Raw genomic sequence first — 18,219 nt, 5'->3', positions numbered from 1 at the left:
ATAATATTGTATTCTAGGAAAATTTTCTTCGTCTCCTGTTAATTTAAAATTTAGTGCTTGACAATAATGTATTTTAGTGTACCATTTGCCACCGAGGTAGACACCTCATTTGCAAATAAAGAGATTTTGATTTGATTTGATTTTGAAAGGGCTAGGAGTGGGAAAGAAGCGGCCGTTGCCTTAATTAAGGTACAGCCCCAGCATTTGCCTGGTGTGAAAATGCGAAACCACGGAAAACCATTTTCAGGGCTGCCGACAGTGGGGTTCGAACCTACTATCTCCTGAATACTGGATACTGGCCGCACTTAAGCGACTGCAGCTATCAAGCTTGGTTAGAGGCCCAAACTGTAGATTTTAATAATAATAAGAAGAAGAACAATAACAATAATTGATATGGAGTTTCCGAGGAACACAGAGGTGTAAGAAGGTGCAGGCATGAATGGGAGGACAGAGAAAAGATCAAAGTATAATTTAAAACTGTAAGAATTGAAATTTTATTTTTTTTTTTTTTTTTTTTTTTTTTTTTTTTTTTTTTTTTTTTTTTTTTTTTTTTTTCTCCTCAATTGAAAGATGAACAACATCAAATGACAATTGGATAGATAAAGGTTAGCTTGTCAGCTCTAGTAACAATATTAGAATACTCTAGAACAATCAGGTACACAATGATTTACAGAATGACCTTGAAGCTTCCAAGTTAGAAATTTCAAAAGAGCGCCTTTGCTCCACACAATTAACTCTCTAGGAGAATACTCTCCATGGCACAATCTAAATTTTACATTATGTCAATACAAACAGTTTTCACTGTCTTATCTGCTCGACAGTCTAAGTTACACTTAAATAGAAATAGTTAAACTTTAACAGGGGCAATAAGTGCCCATTCTAGATGGCTTTAGTGATCAAAAGGAAAGGTTAAAGTTGTCGGCCAAAAACCAAAATGCTAGGAGGCAAACACTTGCACTCCTTTGAAAGCTCTTTAAAAAAAAAAAAAACCTATATGGGCTTATGGCCCAAAGCTACAGAGGCTAAGCCTATAATACAGAGGTGACTAGATGGAGAAAAGTTAAATTCCAAAAGAAGAGATAAAGTTTAAATTTTAGGAAATCATAGTCATCCCAATACCAAGTTGAATGGGAATTAAAAGAGGATTCACACTCTTTATTCCCTAAGTTAGAATATTGTTTGAAAATTTACATTGAAAGATAGAGATCTACATTAAGAAAGAATTTTGAAACCTTCCTCTCAAGTTAGCTTTCTGAGACTATTACATGTCTGCCATTACCTTGAGCTGGTGGTCCTTCCGATGATGGGCGGAGCTTGTCCCCTGCCTCCAACATATTCTAAACCTCTTGACTGATGGAAAAGACAACATGGCCCAAAAGGTCCCAGCTTTTATAGCGGAGAGGAAGGTTCCAGATCTCTCTGGGCCGGAGCCCTGAACACACTCTCAAATTCTTTTTTTTTTTGCTAGTTGCTTTACGTCGCACCGACACAGATATGTCTTATGGCGACAATGGGACAGGAAAGGGCCAGGAGTGGGAAGGAAGCAGCCATGGCCTTAATTAAGGTACAGCCCCAGCATTTGCCTGGTGTGAAAATGGGAAACCACGGAAAATCATTTTCAGGGCTGCCGACAGTGGGGTTCGAACCTACTATCTCCTGAATACTGGATACTGGCGCCCTTAAGCGACTGCAGCTATCGAGCTCGGTCTCTCAATTTCTATTGGCTAATTTAATAAATATCCCAAATTGGCGATTGGTCAAAAATTTACATAAAGAAGGTAGGGATAACAGTGCTAGTAACCTAAGAACACAAACAATGCTTCAGTTTAGCAAACTGATGAATACAAAATCCTCTTGAAAATTAATTGTTCATCTTCTCACCAGAGGGGGCACATAATCAACAGTAGAGGCACCTGAAGACAAAGTTTGAAACCTCTTCAGCTAGACATTTCGCCGTTCAAATCACAGATGGCCTTCTGAAAGGTGCTCAATTTAAATGAACGGACTAGGTGTACCTCTGGTACAATAATAATAATAATAATAATAATAATAATAATAATAATAATAACTGAGTTTTCTATGGAGTAGAGAGAGAAAGAAGCATGAGGGTAAAAGGCTGTATAATGAAAAAATTAAAGTTTGAGGAAACATATTAAAATTTGAAAAATGTGTATTTTCTTTCCTATCACGTCAATATAACAAAGTAACAGGAAGAGAATAAGAAGCTCAGGCAATAACAAGTAGAGCTCAAGGCTCAACAACATTACAAAATTGAGAGATGAGAAAATGCATAAGTTAGACCGTGAATACCAAAATATAGAAGTAAAAAGAAATTGGAAGTAAAAAGGATTGTGAGAAGAGAGAAGAGAACAGTGGTGGTGGACTCTCAGGAGCAATGAGCACATGAATACCCAATTCTAATGCATATTCATGGATAATTCAAAATTGTTTCCTTTGTTTCAACCCAATTGATCAATCATTTACAAGCATTTGACTTATATCGAAGCTCTGTTACACTGACAGTTGTTCGTATCAAATTATGACTGTACATAGTTTTATCTTTATACACTAGCGGAAATGGAAAGTCTTACACCATGAAGTACCACTTAGATATTTATCAAACTTTGTTGAGATGTTCATCAAATAACAGTTGTTAAATCATTAAACTTTCAGTCCATTCTGAACTGTCCATTATCAGCATCATTATCATCAGTATGAGGTATCCCTTTCAAACCGTGTACGCACAATTGTGCGGGTTCGTATTTTATTTATCTCTGAGCTTATTTGATGTTTTCTTGGCGCTAGACTGGACTGCAGTGCTTGTGCGGGACTCGTAGCATGTACTTCAGTTGTTTTTACTTAGCGCTTGACCACTGGGGGGGGGGGGGGGTAGGAAGAAGAGTTTAAAGATACAGTTCATTGACAAGATGGCGGGAAGCAGTAATGCCTAAAATTAAGTATTTATTTATTGCATTCATATTAATCTAGAAGCTCTACTGAATATCAGAATATAATCAACGAAGTGTGTAAATTGTTTAGCGAACGTAAATTGTGAACTTACAACATCGTACGTGATACCATGAGGTTTTGAATGTTGATACACACAAGTGTGCGGGTTAGGTTTCCCTGCAGGCAATGCATGCAAGAGTGCTGGGTGCTGCCACCAAAAGACTGTGAGGGCAGAACTAGTACTCGACGTGAGACATGTAATGTATAAGATTTCAATTGTTTAAAATACATTGTTCCACACTGTAAAATAGAACATTTGATCATGTACATGTGTATGTTCACATATACTGAGCTGAATTTCCTTATTTTTTATTTTTTGTAAGTATTGAATAAAGTCCTGACACACACAATTGTGTGGGTTCTGTTTTTTATCTGAAAGTTCTCATTTTGTAAAATAAACTGTAAAAAACATGTATTTGAGAGCATTTTAGTAAGTTTTTGACAAATTCTCACCTCCAGTTTTCTTGCAGATCCAACGACAGGGTGCTGATGCCAAAAGGGCAGTAAAGGCAAAACTCATCCTCAATGTAGAAAATGTAACATTTACTTGTGTTTGAACGGAGATTTAATTGTTTTAAATTATTCCCCACTGTAAAATAGAATATTTGATCATGTACATATGTATATTCACATGCATTGAGGTAATTTTTCATTTTTGTAAGTAGTGAATTAAGTCCTGACACGCACAATTGTGTGGGTGCTTTTTCTCAGATGTTAATTTTTATTTTGTAAAATAAACTAAAAATATATGTATTTAAGAGCATTTTAGTCAGTTTTTGAAGTACAAACAAAAATTCACACCACCAGTTTTCTTTCAGGTCTGAAAGGGGTATGACCCCCATGGTCATAAATACACTCTTCTATTCGGTGTGGCATGGAAGCAAACAGCCTCCGAATGTCATCTTGAGGGATTTCTTACATGCCTGAAACACATGCTGTGTCAGTTCATGAAGGTTGCTGGCTGGAGGCTGGAGGTTGGAGGCTGGTATGACCCTATGTGTCTTCCCATCACATCCCAGACATGCTCTAAGGGTGACAAATCAGGGGACCGGGTAGGCCAGTCAAGAATCCGTACATTCCTCAAGGGGTTTCTATTGTGAACTACAGTGTGGGCTCTTCCATTAGCCTGCTGGAATATGTCATTTGGTACCCTCATCGTGAAGGGTTTGACAATCGCCACATACTGGCAAGCATTTAGACTCCCTTCAACAAGTCTTAAATCGATCCTGTTGTCATATCCAATTGCTCCCCACACCATGATTCCAGGAGTTGGAGAGGTATGCGCCTCGATAATCACTGCTTCCTGTGACCTTCCACCAGGTCCTCTACGGACATGTTCATGTCAATTTGACCATCACAAACAGAAGCAAGGTTCATTGCTGAACACCACAGAATGCCACTCAATATCCCGGTTGTCTCTGGCTCTGCCCCATGCAAATCTCCATTGTCTGTGGTTTGGTGTCAGCAGTACATAACTCATGGCAACTCGAGATCTGAACCCAGCTTCCAGTAATCTGTTCCCGACGGTTCATGGTAACACTCTGCCTGTAACCTCTACCTGGATTTCAGCTGTTATCATCCGTCTGTTTGTGAGAGCCAGCCGACAAATCCTATGATCTTCTATCGGTGTAGTCCTTCTGGAAGGACCTGTGCTGGCTCTTCGTGCCACACTGTTGTCCTGAGCCCACTTCGTCACTACTCGTTCTACAGTCATTGCACTACAGCCAACTGTGTGCGCAATCTGTCGGTATGATGCTCCCTTATGTCTCATGCAAATGACTCGACCTTTCAAAAAGTCCGAAAGATGGTGATAAGCTGTCCGTGCACGTCCTCTAGGCATACTGTGTTATGATCTCTACATGAAAGGAGACGGTAACATTAGCCACACCCAACAGCACCAGCTGCCATTTTTAGGAATGGAATTTTCCTGTACTAAAAATTAGGACGTATGAGGATGAAATTTTAATCAACATATCTCACAGGCATGGAAATACTGGGGTATCAGTTAGGTGGTATTCAGTCAAGGTGTTCATGATGTAACACTTTCCATTTCTGAAAGACCTGAAGACACTTAAGTAATGCTCTGTGAAGAACTATTTGTAAATTACTTGAACTAAACTGAACCTGCTAGACGCTTATACTCAGTGATATTGATCGATGTATTTTTTTCACCAGGAGAGGATTTTCACAAGCTAAAGCCTTGGATATTATTTATGATCAGAAAATTGATGAAGGCATGGATATTTCCATAGAACCTCTAGAACCAAGTATGGATACGGATGAAGATTTGGGAGATGAGGAAGGGAGGGCAAGTTAAATTTCAAATGTAGAACTACATTCTATTCTTAACATTTAATTATTCACTAGAATGCTATTTATTTCATTTTTTCAGACTGACCAACAACTGACATCCCAGCAATTACAGACTAATGCAGAAATTAGATTTCCAAATATGAGAGACTAGGTATTGATGGCTATCAAATAAATTTCATCTTGATCCACAGTGGAGTTATTATAAATTACAGTATTATAAATAACAAATACCAACTTGTAGGTTTGGTGGAACTTCCCAAACATACAAGTTAGAATTTGTTATATATAATCTCACAACTTTGTTGAGAGCTTTTTGCAGTTGCGGTTGTTCACATTCCTGTAAATTATTTATTACTCCATATGGTATAACATCATCCACAAATAGTTATCTGTGATATTAGTTCCTTACCCATATAATTTATGTATATAAGGAAACATGAAGGTCTGATAACACTGCCTTGCGGGACCCCTATCTAAATCATTATGGGATCAGATAACACTTCACCTACTCTAATTCTCTGAGTTCTATTTTCGAGAAATTTAGCCACCCATTCAGTCACTTTTTTGTCTGTTCCAATAATTTTCCATAATCTACCCTCCTGAATCTAACATATCTGTTATAACTTGCTAAAATCCTACAAGTTGAGCCTCACAGGAATAACCTTTCCTAAACCTGAACTGCCTTCTATCAAATCAGTTAGTAATTTTGCAAACATGTCTAATAAAATCAGAAAGAAATGTTTCCCAAAGCTTTCATGTAACACACCTCAAGCTGACTGGCCAATAATTATCCACTTTATGTCTATGACCCTTTCCTTCGTACACTGGAGCATCAATTGCAACTCTCTATTCATTTGGTATAGCTTCTTCAAGCAAACAGTAATCAAATATTCAGATATGGTTCTATATCCCAACCAGTGTTGCCATCATCAACGTGAATAAAGCCATTAAATACACAGGAAAAACCACCGAATCAAACATAAAACCCACTGATTTTTCTTCCCACTCCCTACATATACCCCTCAATATCAGTAATATTAGTTTACTTGTATTAAGCTAGCATAAGGCCCCACAGAGCTGTTAAAACAGAGTAAAATCATCAATGAGCACTTACCAAAACTAGAAAATTAATACTTCTACACCTCCATCTTCATTTTCTGAAGTGGCTGTAGATGTTGAAGCTCATAGCAACATTTACTAAGCTGTTTTAGTCCAGCTCTAACTGTCAAGATTGACTGCAATAGCTCTGTCCCCATCCTATTTCTAATTTTGGTTTTTACAACATTCATTTGACTGAACAACCATTCCACCTCTGAATTTGACCAAGGCAAAGATACAGTAACATAGATAATGCTGCTAGTTCTTTAAATCTGATGCATCTCTATAAGTAATGACTTCGCACCAAAAACTTCTAGAACTGCTGACATTCTGCCATTTAAGTTTACTGCACCCCCCTGAGCCTTTATTTTACCCTTTACTTCTGGTAGGATGCTAAACATCTCCATTAATGGAATCAATTTGTCAAAGAGTATGACCAGAACTTAGTCGAGCAACAATTTTTAATATTTTCATATTTTCAGGAAGTCATCCCTGCAGTTCTTTGATCAAATAAACGACAAAAGATGAACAGCGTCTTTGAATTAACTGTTCATTTTCTGCTGTGAGACTTTGTTTCAGCTTCATCTTTCCAATTTTACCTTCACATAAGTAGTTTAGGGTTAAGATGGTTTTCATAGTCACTAATGGTATAATCAAATTTAAATGTAGGCAATACAGCAGTTTTTTCCCAATGATTCAATCAATAATTATAAGTCAGTTAACACATTGGAGACCGAGCCTGAATGTGTATTGGGGTGGGATAACAGCGCAGACTGACCACGCCTGAGGCTAACTTGGGCCCGGGTATTTATTAGATTGTCAACACAGCCTGAATGAGAATTAGGTGGAAACTATATAAACCACTTTGTAGAACTTTTATAACAGTTATACCATGCACTCGAGTCCTCTGTCATTGTTTTCTCGAACTTATAGCAGCTTATTTTTGCAGGTGATCACTTCTACACGCCACGCTTCCAGCTGCTCAAGGCACATGCTTTCACCATTTTGTTTGCATCGTGCAAAGTGTTTAGTCTGTGATTTGTCATTTTCTGCTGCTATCATGAGTGGATCATTGAATGAAAGTGGAATTGTAGAGATGTTACAGGAGATTTTTGATGACAGTGGTTCAGAAGAGGTAGATGATTCAGATCCAGACTCTGATTTCGAACTTCATGTTATGGTAATCACAAATGCATTTGTGTTGTACCAGGAAACACAGAATGCAGGTACCAGAAAAAAAATGTCATCTACAACAATTCATGGTTGAGTTAGGTGAAGCTCTTGTAGTAAAATCTGGAACAGATGTCCACCAGCAACCAGGATCAAGCACAGCCTCCAACAAATTGCTAGGATGGCATTTTGTTTAGAGAATTCCTCCTACAGAAAAGAAAGCACAACCAACGTGCACTTGCAAAGTCTGTGTAGATGAAAGAAAAGCAGAAAATAGGAAAGTAACAAGAAGAGAGACATACTGGTAGTGTCGAATGAGTTCTGTAGCACTTTGTTTACCTGCATGCTTCAAACTATTCCACACTCAAGCTCATTATGTGCAAGACTTTGTTGACAGACATTTTTTTGTTGTTGTAAAAGGCATACCATTGGAAAATGTGTAATGTGAAAAGTATTCAGTAGATCTTAATGCAACTTTTTAATCTGTAAAATAGACACTTTTAATTTTTTGATGATATAAACATGTTACAATTGCAACTTACTATTTTCTACAATTTTTTTCAAATCCTTCAAAATACAGTGGTCTGCCTGCCCATATGCCACCTTAAGACATGGTCTTCAATGTGTTAAGAGTTTAGCTGGGTCTGCTGTGTTTGATTCAAAGGCTTTATTTACTTTTGTTTGATTCAAAGGCTTTATTTACTTTTATAACATCCTCAAAAATCCCTTTAAAGAATAGCAGGTAAACTGTCTTGTTCTTTAAGTATAGCAATGCAGAGTTTCTGCAGTATAAATATTCTCACTGATCCTAACAATTCTAAAATGTGTTTTCAGTTCCAACCATTGTTTAACTTTTCTATCAATCGCTGAGTATTATAGGACTGAACTATTTTCAAAGGCTCATGGCCATCACTGATAGCCTGGTAAATGTGTTTGTATGCAAGCTGTCTAAGGGAAGATTTTTAGAACCAATTATAAATCTCACTTATAAGAAACTCAATATTTCTGAGCAAAGTGCTAGCACATGCATGGGGAAACTGCCAATTGTACGGAAGGGCACACACATCTCATATGTATATGTATATATCTTTGTATACACTATAAAAACACAATCATTAAAGCGTAAACAGTATTTACCATCACCAGATACACGTACTTTCAACCACTCTCAAGCTGGAACCACTTAACCACTGTTACTATATGCACTGAATCAAGGAAATCCCCTACATATCAGTACTGCCAACAGTTCAGCTCTTTTCCATATCGCTGGTATCATGACTATCAACATCAAGTACTTGAATTTGAACGATTACATTACTACACACTCTATCATACTGCATAAAACATTAATTGGAAAAGCCTCCAAAATACACATTGACATATGCATCAAAAGGACTAGATTTCCCACTGCCCACCATGTGTTAAAATTTACCCACTGACGAAGAGAAAAAGACTAGATTTAATGGGAAAAGCCTCGTGTTGGCAACACTGGTCCCAACCCATTGCCTTTAATATATCCGCAGAAATCTTATCGATCCCAGCTGCTTTCATAACTTTCAATTTTTGTATCTTTTTGTAAATATCTTTAATGTCGAAAGAAAATTCTGGTACACGATATCACATTATTTGACTGTGCTATTGTACATGACCATTCTTTTAATGTAGAACCAATTGAAATAAATTTATAAATTGAGAAACTAATATAAATGTTTTCTTTAAGCCACATGCATTATTCTTAAAATATCTTTTTTAAGAAAATTATTGAACAAATTAACAGCCTCTCAGAAAGAAAAAAAAAAAAAAAAGAGAGAAAATATATGTCAGGCCTTCTCATTACAAGCGTTTGTTCGAAAACCTCGAATAACAGCTTGAAAAGAACTAATACAAATGGTATTGAAAGTAACACATACTTGCCACACTTAGGAATAAATAACCATAGCCATTGCCAACATTTGCACGTGCACATACACTTGGTAACAATTTCAGTTGCCGCAAAACTGAAATTCAAAACATTCCTTGCATTCAACTTTAAGGCTACTTTACACACATATATATATATATTTGGAAGTGAAATATTAAAAGCCTCTCAGAAAAAAAAAAAGAGAAAATATATGTCGGGCCTTCTCATCAAAAGTGTTTGTTCCAAAACCTCAAATAACAGCTTGAAAAGAACTAATATGAATGGTACTGAAAGTAACATGTGCTTGCCACACTTAGAAATAAATAACCATAGCCATTGCCAACATTCGCACATGCACATACACTCGGTCACAATTTCAGTTGCCGCAAAACTGAAATTTAAAACATTCCTTGCATTCAACTTTAAGGCTACTTTACACACATAATATATAAATTTGGAAGGGTAATCTGCTGCACCGATATCATTACACACAAAAAATAATTAATGATGCTGTTCATAAACATATAAAACAAACACTAGAAAAGTTAACAATTTTGATATTTTGTGCTTGCATTCTGGTACGTAAAGGTAACTGTGTCTCCAACTTACATTAAACTGAGCTAAATTCACTGCAAATATCCCAGACTGTTACATTACAAATAGAGAAAGATTTATTTCTGTTGCTAATACACATTTTAAAAAGTTGCTAGGCATCTATTTTAACAAGAGAGAATGAAGATTGTCTTGTTAAAAGATATAATAATCATCAGATACAGTGAAAAAATTGCTATATTGGTAATTCTGGGTGTTGTGCTTGCCACATGCTGTACTGTGGCAATTCTAGTGGTCGAAATATAAAGCAGTTTTGACACGTGCTTGTACATGTTGTACTCCAGCGGATGAAATTGAAGCTTTTCATCGTGCAACCACTGGCACATTCTCAGCCTTCAACAACATATACTGTATATAAACTGAGCCAGTAGCCATGTGGTTAGGGGCGCACAGTTGTGATCTGGCATTCGGGAGATAATGGGTTCGAACCCCACTGTTGGCAGCCCCCAAGTGGATTATCAGTGGTTTCCCATTTTCACACAAGGCAAATGCTGAGACTATACCTTAATTAAGGCTATGGCCGCTTCCTTCCCACTCCTAACCCTTGCCTATCTCATTGTTGCCAAAAGACTTGTCTGTGTTGGTGTGATGTAAAGCAACTTATAAAAATAAAAATAAAATACATATAAAACTAAACTGAGCCAAACAGTCTTTTATACAGTGTCTTATGGCCTGTTTACACGCGGACAGTAATTTAGTGGTAACTAAATTTTTAATTTAATTTTAAGTGACTTGCAGCGTGTGAACGGTGAATTTAGTGGTAAGTGGTAAGTAAACGATTAAGTAACTATTTAGTCAAGTGGAATAGAATCCAGTCTATTTTTCCTTTCAAGTAGACTTCTCACCAGCTGCGCGCGCACCCATCGGAGTAGTGGGGGAGCACTGTACTTGCAACTTACCACGTGCAAACCGGCGCAATTTAGTCAAGTTCATAAGTTGTGGGTAAAGCTACAGAGGTGATCATCGTTGTGAGTTCTTTTTTTCTTTTGATCGTTCATTCTAATTGCCGAGAACAATGGCTAGATGGACAGAAGCTTTTAAGTCACTGCAGAATTGAAACAATACTAATTATTGTGATAGGTTTTTGATGTGTATTCACTGAAATTTAAAAGCAATAAACCTTTGATAATAGTCGTTTTGCTAAACAATTGCATATATATAATATTGTAACCAATATGTATTTGTATTTTTCCTTACCTGTATGAAATCTTTCAGAGCAGTATATATATATCTTCATATACTTCGGGAATCATTAAAGATATACTGGATTTGGAAACTCTGAAGAAATGATGAAGGCTTCGGACATTATTTCCCGTCGCGAGCATGCACAGCATGATATGCAGTTTCAGCTTTGCTGATAATGTACTACTCATGATTGTATCCGTCTTTTGTATCATTGGTTCAACTTTATGCAGTAACTCATTAACCCTCAAGCACACGCGCCAGATCTTAGGACGCAGACACACGCGTGGGGGTGCTTTCCACCCCACATATCATTGTATTGTAAAATATGAATTACTGTATTAATTGGAGATTTTAAGATAGATTATGTAACTTCTTTCTATGGGGATCCAGCCAAAAAGGTACAAGAGCGGAGAGAGCACAGAAAAGTTATTTGTACATTTCACTAAGAAATAAAAAGACCTGGGATGGATTCCACCCCATACGCGTGTGTTTGAGGGTTAAATGTTACTTCTGACATTCACAAGGTTAACATATATTCCTGTCGATCCTCCTCGGCTAATTCTTTAAAGAGAATTGTACTTGCCCCGAGATTATTCCTTCTGGTAATCCATTTTCGCTCCCATTCTCTTTTTCTCCTAACTTTAGTAACCTCATCCTCAACTTTCTCTAAAATGTTATCTAACACGCAGCGAATAACATCATTAACAAGTATTACATGTTGTTGATTGCCGTCCATCTTATCTCTGATCTAGTTGACGACACAGGAACGACTGAATCACGTGGCTTGAGTGACAAACTGCCATGTACCACTGTACTAAACGCTGTCTTACGTTTAAACAAGCTTACGTGAGGTAAGTAGTAACTTACCACTTACTACTGTACTAAACACTGTCCACGTGTAAACCAGCCATTATGTTTGGAAGCAGTGACCATGAGATCTGGCTTACATACCCGATAAATGCCACCAGAACACATGTCAGTTTGCATGCTCATTCAAATGAAGACAGAATAAGATATGCATACATTTTCTTGAAATTTTAATCTAACAGAAACTGTTCTTGTGAGGGAAAACGATCTCATATTCTTTCTTTATTACTCTAATAGTGCCATGGCACTCTGTCACTACCTCGTTAACCGCCCCAGGAAGTAGGTAGGGGTGAGGCAGTTCATGAACAGCTTGTTGATATCCTTGTTGGTTTGTGGACTGTAGATATGCATGGCCTTAATTTCAAACATTTAATTTTATAAAAATCCAGGACAAGAAGATCACAGTATTAACAGTGAAGAAGGAAATCAAAATTTAGAAGAATAATGATACTTACGTATTGATGGTCTGATAATGATGACTGGAAGGTTCTCTTTGAAATCATTGATAACATGTTCTGCAAGTGATTTTGAAAATATGTGTGTATTGTGCAATCTGCCTAGTAATCTGAAACAGAGAAAAAATTCAATCAACGAAAAAGTTTACTTCTTCATTTACGATACAGTAGATGAATTGCGGAAATGGAGCACAACAAACAAAATTGTTCTTTAAAATCTTATCCTAAAGAAATGGATAAGTTGTCCCAATACTAGACACACATAACTATGAAATTTCACATTGCAGCAAATTTACAAGCTTTAAATTATGAATATAAGACCTCTTTTAGAGAGAATGTAAGTTTACAGCAAGTGTGCACAATTCTTATATGTGATTCCTTATACTCCAGGGTCACTACACAACAACATGAAGAGAGTAAGTCTATACTCTAACACAGTCTATGACCAACTGAAATGGAGACAACAAAGCCACATTGGACTAGGCAGGACAAGCGATGATGAACATGATGATGAGGATATGCCAAGGTGAATGCAAGTTAGCCTGTATGAACTACCAACAATAAACAAGGAAAGTGATGCAAAGTTGCAGAACCTTATTGCATACCAGCAGATGTTTCTAAGGAAGGAGTTGAGGAACTCACGCAACAGCTGTATGAGTTAATTCTCAAAATATGTAACACAGACGAAATTCCACCGGACTTAAAAACAGCCCGATAATACTAATTTTTAAGAGTGCAGATGTTGGTTATTATTGAGGAATATCCCTTCTTATCTTCGTTGGAAAGTTTCTTGTACAATGTGTGACAAACAGAATTTTGCTGTTAGCAGAGGTAATACTACCAGCCATGGATGGCAGGAGCATACTATTTCTGATGTTTTGTATTAGATAGTCCTCCTGGGTAAGTTTGTACACAAGTCTTGAACGGGTGAATCTAGATACACCAAGTGTTATGTTTAGAAATGTTGCTTTCACTCTCTCGAGGATTTCTAGGTCGCTTTCTTTCAGTTAAACAAACAATAAAGAAGAGTGCAATTGATCCACCTTTTTCAATACAAAGTATGCTGCTAATTCAAAATCACAACATTATTTATTTCGTACCGGTTTCAACGTCTCAGATGTCATCATCAGCCAAAATTGGGCAAGTAAACAAAGATATACACATCAATCACTACTGATCTGCATTTAGGGCAGTCGCCCAAGTGGCAGATACCCTATCTGTTGTTTTCCTAGCCTTTTCTTAAATGATCGCAAAGAAATTGGAAAATTATTGAACATTTCCCTTGGTAAGTTATTCCAATCCCTAACCTATAAACGAATATTTGCCCCAATTTGTCCTCTTGAATTACAACTTTATCTTAATATTGTGACCTTTCCTACTTTAAAGACACCGCTCAAACTCATTCGTCTACTGATGTCCTCCCCCGCCATCTCTCCACTGACAGCTCGGAACATACCACTTAATCGAGCAGTTCGTCTCCTTTCTCCCAAGTCTTCCCAGCCCAAACTTTGCAACATTTTTGTAACGCTACTCTTTTGTCGGAAATCACCCAGAACAAATCGAGCTGCTTTTCTTTGGATTTTTTCCAGTTCTTGAATCAAGTAATCCTGGTGAGGGTCCCATACACTGGAACCATACTCTAGTTGGGGTCTTACCAGAGACTTATATGCCCTCTCCTTTACATCCTTACTACAACCCCTAAATACCCTCATAACCATGTGCAGAGATCTGTACCCTTTATTAACAATCATATTTATGTGATTACCTCAATGAAGATGCCTTAGCTGGCGAGATGTAGTGTTTACGGTGCACTGTGTCTTCTGGCATGGGCTAGAATAAATTTGTTACTTTCATTGACCTGTCTCAGTCTCATCCTTGGCTTTGACAGTATGAAAGTGACCGAGGTATGAGCGATGCTAGTAATACCATTCCTTATGCAGCCAGTCCCTGTTATGAATGGTATGAAAATATCACTCATAGGGTCGGTTGATGCGTGCATTTCAGCGGGCTTGGCAGACTGATATATGAGCAACTTCTGGCTCGGTGAGGAAAGCAACGGGAAACTACCTCACTCCTCATTTCCCTAGTACACCTCTTCAGTGATGCATAGGCCTTCTATGACAGCTGTTGGCATAGCTGTGGAGGATCAAACCAGCCTTCGGGCTGAATACCCAACATACTCAGTGAAGGTCAGAGGTCAATGAAGGTCACCCCATCAATGCAGTAATTAAAACTGAGAGGACTTTTCCTATTTGTGAAACTCACAACCTGACTTTAACCCCATTTATCATCATACCATTGCCCACCGTCCATCTCACAACACTATCGAGGTCACCCTGCAGCCACTCACAATCTTGTAACTTATTTATTACTCTGTACAGAATAACATCATCTGCAAACACCCTTATCTCTGATTCCTGATCAATTGACACTTTGCCATCAGTGGTATAAGGTTTCAAAAATGTTACTACCAGGTGGTCAAATACTGGCTTCATCTTGTATATTTCGGGAGAAATTTGTCCATTATATGCCTCATTGTCAGAAAAATGTAAAAAGCTGTGGAGGAATAATAATAATAATAATAATAATAATAATAATAATAATAATATCATTGGCTTTACGTTCCAACTGCTTTTACAGATTTTGGAGATGCCGAGGTGCTGGAGTTTAGTCCTGCAGGAGTACTTTTGCATGCCAGTAAATCTACTGACACGATGCGGACATATTTGAGCACCTTCAAATACCACCAGACTGAGTCATGATCGAACCTGCAAAGTTGGGGTCAGAAGGCTGGCCAGCAACTCAAATGTCTGAGCGACTCAGCCTGATGAGGAAAAATCTCTTCTGTTTCATCAGCTCATAGAAAATAGGAGTAGTCAACAAGCAATTGTGAGGAATATATTGTCGTAATTTAGTTTTCAGTACAATCCCCTGCAGCAACAGTATGCACATAACAATCTTTATTTCATCTGTATATGTCCGGACCCGGTCTTGATCTCGATTCCTTCGTTTCATCTTACTAAACTGGGTTCTATGTGCGATTTTCTGCTGGGCATCTTTTGACTGTTCAGCTATGTTTTGGCATATCTCGTCATCTAAAATTAATTCATGTATTTTGCTCAGTTTTGTTTTCCCTAAAAATTCTCCCTATACATCATGATTGAATTTTGGATCAAAGCGGAACCTTCTTTGTCCATTTTGAGTCTAAGTTGATGAAGAAATTACACTGGTTTTAATACGTAGGTTGAGTCATAAGTCATGGCAACTATTTTTTTTCTCGCAAACAGGAGACAACATGGAAAATCTAAGATATGCATTTGAAACATACGGTATGTACTCGTGTATGATGCCACAAGATGGTGTATGTAAACAACAGTGTGGGTCTATGCATGCCCCCAAGTTCAGTGTGTGAGTGAGAGCATCACAAAATGGAAGTCAACAAGTAAGAGCAACGATCGTATATTAAAATAGCAGTTCTCCGCAGCAGAAATGCACGCCAAAGCCATGCAGAGCTGCAGGAAGTATTAGGTGTGCATGCCACTGCGTGGACAACGGTTTGCTAACAAAGAGGACATCGTAACAGCATTTTGGAGAGAGGTGTCACACGTTAGCGATACACATGCAGCGAGTGGTATTCAGTGCCTGCCTCACCACTGGCAATGCACAGTGGAAATCTTGGGCGATTATTTCGAAGGTCTGTAACCAGTGGTGACCTGTTCTTTGTACGTAGTCTTGTGTATTTGTTGTCTATACCATAATAAAACGATGTTTACCAATGGCCTGTGTTCTGTCACTTTCCTACGAGAATCTCCTGAAGTCAGAATTTGTCTTCAGGCACTGTGCATAAGTACATGCCCTATATTTCCAAATGCATATCTTCGATTTTCCGTGTTGGCTCCTGTTCGCGAGAAAAAAAAATAGTTGCCATGACTTATGACTCGACCCTTGTATTAATGTCACCACTGTCATTGTCTAGATTGCTACTCGAAATGGAATTGAACACGTGTTTTCTCTTTCGCAACTGCTGAATATTCTCATCAGCTGGGCCCGAACCCCATACTTTTGAGCCTGCAGTACTTGTTCCAGGTAAATTCCTGTCACTTATGAATTCCCCTTTGACTTCACTAAGATTACAATCCTCCTCACTACATTCCAACATTTCTTTTTTCATGACCAGTAAATCATCTTCCTCTAATGGTGGGGGCCAGTAATTCCTTTTAGATATTTTAGCAAAAATATGTAAGAAAAGGAATTGAATAGAAACCTGGTCTCTGCAGTTTGGAAAAAAAAAATCATGAATTTTGCCTGTATTATGGAACACATGCATTCTATATTAAATGTTGTGTAACTCGCAGTAAACACACACTCCAGTCGCAAAGGAAGAACTCAAGACTGGGGATAATAAATCAGGTCACAGTTCTAATGTGTCATCAGAGAGGTCTATTTAATATCATAATCTGTAGAAATACCTTCTACAGCAATATTATTTCATCCAAGGGACGATTAGGCGATGAGCTAAAGATTCAGCGCGAGGCTATTAGACTTTAGGTCGTTCTTGTCTGGACGTATGTCGTGTTCTTTATGATACAACTTGTGGATGACACATTGGAATTGGGGGAACATAGTTGAAAAAATTCACATCAGAGGGCAGACTCATCCAGAATATGCTGCTGAAAAAGAAATAAACCTCTGCAGGCAGGCAACTGAGAAAAAAATTTAGAATCGGTGGTTATATTCGCGTTCTCCGCCGAGCAAGCAACTTGTAGCTGCGGATCTCACCGCATCGCCCACCGAATGGGTTAACAGGATAAAAACACAACCAAGAAATAAGTATATAGATATCTAAAACATGAAGGTGAATTATCCATTTAAAGAAGTCAAAAGGGACTGTAAAAATCCTATTCGAAAATAACACAATGAGCAAGAGAATATTTAGAGTCAATGGAGTTAATAATTCTAAAAGTTAAGTATATAGTCCATAATATTATTAGCAATATATTGGCTTAAAATCTTGGGGCCAATTGCAGAAACGATGACTAGTTTTAAGCCTTAGACAATGTCTACCCAAACAATGTCTAACTTGCGCACGGTCTTCCATTGCATAAACAATGTTCAGCCGGTATTTAGATAGACATCGTTTAAAGTTTCAATATTGGTTAGAAATGGAGATAGAAGTATCTTTCATGTAACTCTTTGCTTGTTTCAAACAATGAAATTTGTCAGTGAGCACGCTGAACGCTAGTCAGCTGGATCTTCCTACACATTACTCAAATATGGCTAATCATGAGCATGACTTGCCCAGAGATAAGATATCTCTTTCGGTGGAAGTTAAATCTCATAATATTATCGACACTAAAGCAACACGCCACCGTATGAGAAAGTGTAGCTTTGATATTGTGCTGTTACGGTGAGTGTAATCTACTCATAAATAGCTTCAGCAAAGGGAAGATGAAACAATAGTACTGTGTAACCGAATGAGGTATGGACCATATAAATTTAGCTTGCATTCTAGAGATCATAGGTTCAAAATGCATCATCGGCAGCCCTGAAGACTGTTTTCTGCAGTTTACCTATTTTTACACCAGGCATATTTTAGGGCTGTTATGGCCA

General features: G+C 37.7%; 1 protein-coding gene across 4 annotated transcripts in view; it reads right to left on the bottom strand.

Moving 5' to 3' along the window:
* LOC136856744 (putative fatty acyl-CoA reductase CG5065) overlaps window positions 1–18,219 on the bottom strand; it is a 110,977-nt gene that overhangs the window by 48,350 nt on the left and 44,408 nt on the right. For all 4 annotated transcript variants that reach the window (XM_067134830.2, XM_067134829.2, XM_067134827.2 and 1 more), the window contains exon 5: window positions 12,610–12,719. In XM_067134830.2, the coding sequence (XP_066990931.2) occupies window positions 12,610–12,719 (110 nt within the window). The remainder of the gene's footprint in view (window positions 1–12,609; window positions 12,720–18,219) is intronic.

This window comes from Anabrus simplex, chromosome 1 (genome assembly GCF_040414725.1).
Source record: "Anabrus simplex isolate iqAnaSimp1 chromosome 1, ASM4041472v1, whole genome shotgun sequence".
In the NCBI taxonomy this organism is placed as follows: Eukaryota; Metazoa; Arthropoda; class Insecta; order Orthoptera; family Tettigoniidae; genus Anabrus; species Anabrus simplex.
This window is presented reverse-complemented; position numbering and strand designations above follow the sequence as displayed.